Source organism: Myotis davidii, unplaced genomic scaffold (genome assembly GCF_000327345.1).
Source record: "Myotis davidii unplaced genomic scaffold, ASM32734v1 scaffold38, whole genome shotgun sequence".
NCBI classification, from domain to species: Eukaryota; Metazoa; Chordata; class Mammalia; order Chiroptera; family Vespertilionidae; genus Myotis; species Myotis davidii.
Window position 1 is genome coordinate 5999899 of NW_006291383.1, and position 5470 is coordinate 6005368.

A 5470-nucleotide genomic window follows, 5' to 3' on the forward strand; every position below is an offset into this window, starting at 1 on the left:
GGAATGCTGTCAGTTTTGCTTGCATATAGCCAATATTGTAGAGTCAGGAATGTAATGACTTGGAAGCTTCTTAATGAACTTCCTGATAGAGAGAGCTAAGTAGTAAATAAGGAAAAAAGAGTCTGTTGGTGTGATTGTTTTTTAGTATATTTCTTGTCGACTCTTGAAAACCAGTTATAAAAACTTCCCCACTCCGCCAGTTTTTCGTGTTTTATAATGGTCTCACAAGAGGATTTTCTGTTTGCTAATCCACCTTTCAGGATTAAATTTGAAGGTGGTGATGATGGTGGAGGTGGTGGTAATGGTGGTGGAGGTGGTTGTGATGGTAGTGATGGTGGTGATGGTGATGGTGGTGGTGGTGATGATGGTGGTGATGTTGATAATGATGGTGGTAGTGAAGGATGAGAAGGAGGAAATATTTCTCCTTTCTGTACAGCAGTCATAATGAGCTATAATTACAGATTTTTTTGCATTGAATTAATATTCATATAATATTTAACATTGAAAAGCTGCTTTCATAGAGTTGTCGAGTTATTTATCTATTTTTAAATATATTTTTATTGATTTCAGAGAGGAAGGGAGAGGGGAGAGAGATAGAAACATCAATGGTGAGAGATAATCATTGATTGGCTGCCTCCTGCACTGCATGCCCCACACTGGGGCAGTCTGCAACCTGGGCACATGCCCTTGACTGGAATCAAATCCAGGACCCTTCAGTCCACAGGCCAATGATTTATCCACTGAGCCAAACCAGCTAGGGCGAATTGTAGAGTTTTTAGAGTTTGCAACAGGAAACTTTGCTCTTCTAATGCTCTCATTTGAGAAGACACAACCAAAACTCAAATACTTTATGATTTCCCTGAGGTCACAGAACATATATGTGTATATATATATGTATATGTATATATATTTTTTGTTGTTGTTTATCCTCACCCGAGGATATTTTTCCATTGATCTTTTTAGAGAGAGTGGGATAGAGAGGAGAAGAGAAGACAGAAACATTGATGTGGGAGAAACACATCGACTGGTTGCCTCTTATACATGCCCCAACCAGGGCCTGGGCTGGGGAGGAGCCCGCAACCATGGTACATGCTTTTGACCAGAATCAAGTCCGGGACTCTTTGGTCCACAGGCCAACCCTCTATCTACTGAGTCAGCTTTATATTTAAAAGTTGATTTTTGCCGAAACCGGTTTGGCTCAGTGGATGGAGCGTCGGCCTGCGGACTGAAAGGTCCCAGGTTCGATTCCGGTCAAGGGCATGTACCTGGGTTGCGGGCACATCCCCAGTGGGAGATGTGCAGAGGCGGCTGATCGATGTTTCTCTCTCATCGATGTTTCTGACTCTCTATCTCTCTCCCTTCCTCTCTGTGAAAAATCAATAAAATATATTAAAAAAAAAAAGTTGATTTTTAAGATGGCTTGGGTAACACCCTGTGTTGTTGAGGACATAAAGTTCAAATTAATATTTTCTCAGTGCCAATAATTTGTTTTGTGTTGCTTTACAAAGACCTGCCATTGGCATTTACTCTTATAAGCCATAAGAACTGAAATACTGAAATTTTTTTTAAAATATATATTTTATTGATTTTTTACAGAGAGGAAGGGAGAGGAATAGAGAGCTAGAAACACCGCTGAGAGAAAAACATCAATCAGCTGCCTCCTGCACACCCCCCACTAGGGACATGCCCGCAACCAAGGCACATGCCCTTGACCGAAGTTTTTGAAAAAATACTTCAAATTGATTTTTAGAGAGAGAATAAGTGAGAGAGAAACATCCATCATCTGCCTCCTGCACTGAAATTTTACTTGAATCCATGACAGCCATGGGCAAACTATGACCCGCGGCCGGATCCGGCCCGTTTGAAATGAATAAAACTAAAAAAAAAAAAAAATGAATTTATATTAGTTCACACAAACACACTCCATCCATGCTTTTGTTCCGGCCCTCCGGTCCAGTTTAAGAACCCATTGTGGCCCTCGAGTCAAAAAGTTTGCCCACCCCTGATCTAGGAGAAAGTTTTTGAAAAAATACTTCAAATTGATTTTTAGAGAGAGAATAAGTGAGAGAGAAACATCCATCATCTGCCTCCTGCATGCCCCGCCCCCTACTGGGGTATGGAGCCCGAAACCTGGCATGTGCCCTGACTGGGAATCAAACAGGAAACCTTTTGGTGTATGGGTCAATGCCCAACCAGTTGAGCCATACCCAGCAGGGTGAGGATTATATCAAACTTTGTTTTATTAGACATTATCTAAGGACATCAGTGAGAACCCAGAAATTTCACAGGAGTTATGTTGGGCCAGAGACTACGCAATCGCTGACTAAACTAAAATTCATACCCTGGTTCAGTGGTTCTCAACCTTCTGGCCCTTTAAATACAGCTCCTCATGTTGTGACCCAACCATAAAATTATTTTCATTGCTACTTCATAACTGTAATGTTGCTACTGTTAAGAATCATAATGTAAATATCTGATATGCAGGATGGTCCTAGGCGACCCCTGTGAAACGGGTCATTCGACCGCCAAAGGGGTCGCGACCCACAGGTTGAGAACCGCTGTCCTAGTTGTTTTAAAACAAAAAAATACCTCTTTTCCAATATCAGCTCTTCCCTATGGGAAAAACAAAACATTTTTTTAACGGAAGGCTTGGGAATGAGTCATTGGACCTGAATTTTAATTAAAACAGCCATGATGAATGGTACTATAACCGGGTTCTACTTTTTGAAGTGAATATAGATAACTAAGATTTTGGCTATTTTACTCAGTATTTCTTTAGGATTCTTAGCATGTATTAGCCTTGTTTGTAATAAATAATTTTATACTTCGCTTTCTTTAATAAATAAAGCTGCAAGGAAGATTGAAGAGTTGTAGGGGTGAAAAATGGAGTTCTCATTTGAGATTTGAAACTACTTTAGTGTTGAGTATTATTTTTAATTAATTAGTTTTCTGTGTTTGTTGGATTTTAGATTGAGCTACATAAAGTGATAATTCTATGAAGTTGTCAGGTTTATAAGGAAGATGCTATGCCAGTTTTAAATATTAATTTTGATGGATCCTTTGGATATTTTCCCCCTATAGATTATTGAATTTGTTTCCTGATTTGACTTACACATATCTTTTAAATCTTAAGTCTTATTTAATCATGGTCTGAATGATGTAATTGGTGATTTACTGTCCTGTGGTGGTTTTTTTCCTGAAATTTTGAGTTTTGGGGCTGAACTTCTAATTGTTTCCAGAATTAATTCCTTTTGGAAGTTGCAATTGTCTAGGTTTTACATTGTAAATGGTACATGATACTCAGTTTTTAGAATATTCAAATTTTAAAAAACGATATTGCTTGTGATAGTTTGAGGGATTATTTGAGGGCCCAATGTGGTAGCTGGTCATTCTTGTAGCTAAAAACTTGGTGTGATAAACAGGAGTCTGACCTGGCCGTTGCCTTTTCTCATCTGCAGGTGTGTGTGGTTTCAGCGCAGCATGGCTGTGGTCATCCGTTTGCAAGGTCTCCCAATTGTGGCGGGGACCATGGACATTCGCCACTTCTTCTCTGGATTGACCATTCCTGATGGGGGCGTGCATATTGTAGGGGGTGAACTGGGTGAGGCTTTCATCGTTTTTGCCACTGATGAAGATGCAAGGCTTGGTATGATGCGCACAGGTGGTACAATTAAAGGGTCAAAAGTAACACTGTTGTTGAGTAGTAAAACGGAAATGCAGAATATGATTGAACTGAGTCGTAGGCGTTTTGAAACTGCCAACTTAGATATACCACCAGCAAATGCTAGTAGATCAGGACCACCTCCTAGCTCAGGAATGAGTGGCAGGGTTAACTTGCCTACAACAGTACCCAGCTTTAATAATCCTTCACCCAGTGTAGTTACTGCCACCACTTCTGTTCATGAAAGCAACAAAAACATACAGACATTTTCCACAGCCAGCATAGGAACGGCTCCTCCAAATATGGGGACTTCATTTGGGAGCCCAACGTTTAGCTCAACCATTTCGAGTACAGCCTCTCCAATGAACACAGTCCCACCACCACCAATTCCTCCAATTCCAGCGATGCCATCTTTGCCACCAATGCCATCCATTCCCCCAATACCAGTTCCTCCTCCAGTACCTACTTTGCCTCCTGTGCCTCCAGTGCCCCCAATTCCCCCAGTCCCTTCTGTGCCACCCCTGACTCCACTGCCACCTATGTCGGGCATGCCGCCCTTAAACCCACCACCTGTGGCACCTCTGCCTGCTGGAATGAATGGCTCTGGAGCACCTATGAATCTGAACAGTAACATGAACCCTGTGTTTCTGGGTCCATTGAATCCTGTTAACCCTATCCAGATGACTTCTCAAAGCAGTGTGAAACCACTTCCCATCAACCCTGATGATCTGTATGTCAGTGTGCATGGAATGCCCTTTTCTGCAATGGAAAATGATGTCAGAGATTTTTTTCATGGGCTCCGTGTTGATGCAGTGCATTTGTTGAAAGATCATGTAGGTCGAAATAATGGGAATGGATTGGTTAAGTTTCTCTCCCCTCAAGATACATTTGAAGCCTTGAAACGAAACAGGATGCTGATGATACAACGTTATGTGGAAGTTAGTCCTGCGACAGAGAGACAGTGGGTAGCTGCTGGAGGCCATATCACTTTTAAGCAAAGTATAGGACCCTCTGGACAAACCCATCCCCCTCCTCAGACACTTCCCAGGTCAAAATCGCCCAGTGGGCAGAAAAGGTCAAGGTCAAGATCACCACATGAGGCTGGTTTTTGTGTTTACTTGAAAGGGCTACCATTTGAAGCTGAAAACAAACATGTCATTGATTTTTTTAAAAAGTTGGATATTGTGGAAGATAGTATTTATATCGCGTATGGACCCAATGGGAAAGCAACTGGTGAAGGCTTTGTGGAGTTCAGGAATGAGGCTGACTATAAGGCTGCTCTGTGTCGTCATAAACAATACATGGGCAATCGTTTTATTCAGGTTCATCCAATTACTAAGAAAGGTATGCTAGAGAAGATAGATATGATTAGAAAAAGACTCCAGAACTTCAATTATGACCAGAGAGAAATGATGTTAAATCCGGAGGGGGATGTCAGCTCTACCAAAGTCTGTGCTCACATAACAAATATTCCATTCAGCATTACCAAGATGGATGTTCTTCAGTTCCTAGAAGGAATCCCAGTGGATGAAAACGCTGTCCATGTTCTTGTTGATAACAATGGGCAAGGTCTAGGACAGGCATTGGTTCAGTTTAAAAATGAAGATGATGCACGTAAGTCTGAACGCTTGCACCGTAAAAAACTTAATGGGCGAGAAGCTTTTGTTCATGTAGTTACTCTAGAAGATATGAGAGAGATTGAGAAAAATCCCCCTGCCCAAGGAAAAAAGGGGTTAAAGATGCCTGTGCCAGGTAATCCTGCAGTTCCAGGAATCCCAAGTGCTGGAGTGCCTAGTGCCGGAATGCCCA

The 5470-nt window shown here is 41.6% G+C and overlaps 2 protein-coding genes across 5 annotated transcripts in view; both read left to right on the plus strand.

Moving 5' to 3' along the window:
* Window positions 1-5470, plus strand: part of CPNE1 (copine 1) — a 38364-nt gene that overhangs the window by 6375 nt on the left and 26519 nt on the right. The window contains exon 3 of one of the 4 annotated variants that reach the window (XM_006764554.2): window positions 3459-3601. The exons of the other annotated variants lie outside the window; for them this stretch is intronic. The gene's annotated coding sequence lies outside the window, so the exon portion shown is untranslated. The remainder of the gene's footprint in view (window positions 1-3458; window positions 3602-5470) is intronic. 4 annotated transcript variants of the gene reach the window in all.
* Window positions 3459-5470, plus strand: part of RBM12 (RNA binding motif protein 12) — a 3720-nt gene continuing 1708 nt past the window's right edge. The window contains exon 1 of the mRNA XM_015564507.1: window positions 3459-5464. Coding sequence (XP_015419993.1) covers window positions 3481-5464 — 1984 coding nt within the window. The 5' untranslated portion in view covers window positions 3459-3480. The remainder of the gene's footprint in view (window positions 5465-5470) is intronic.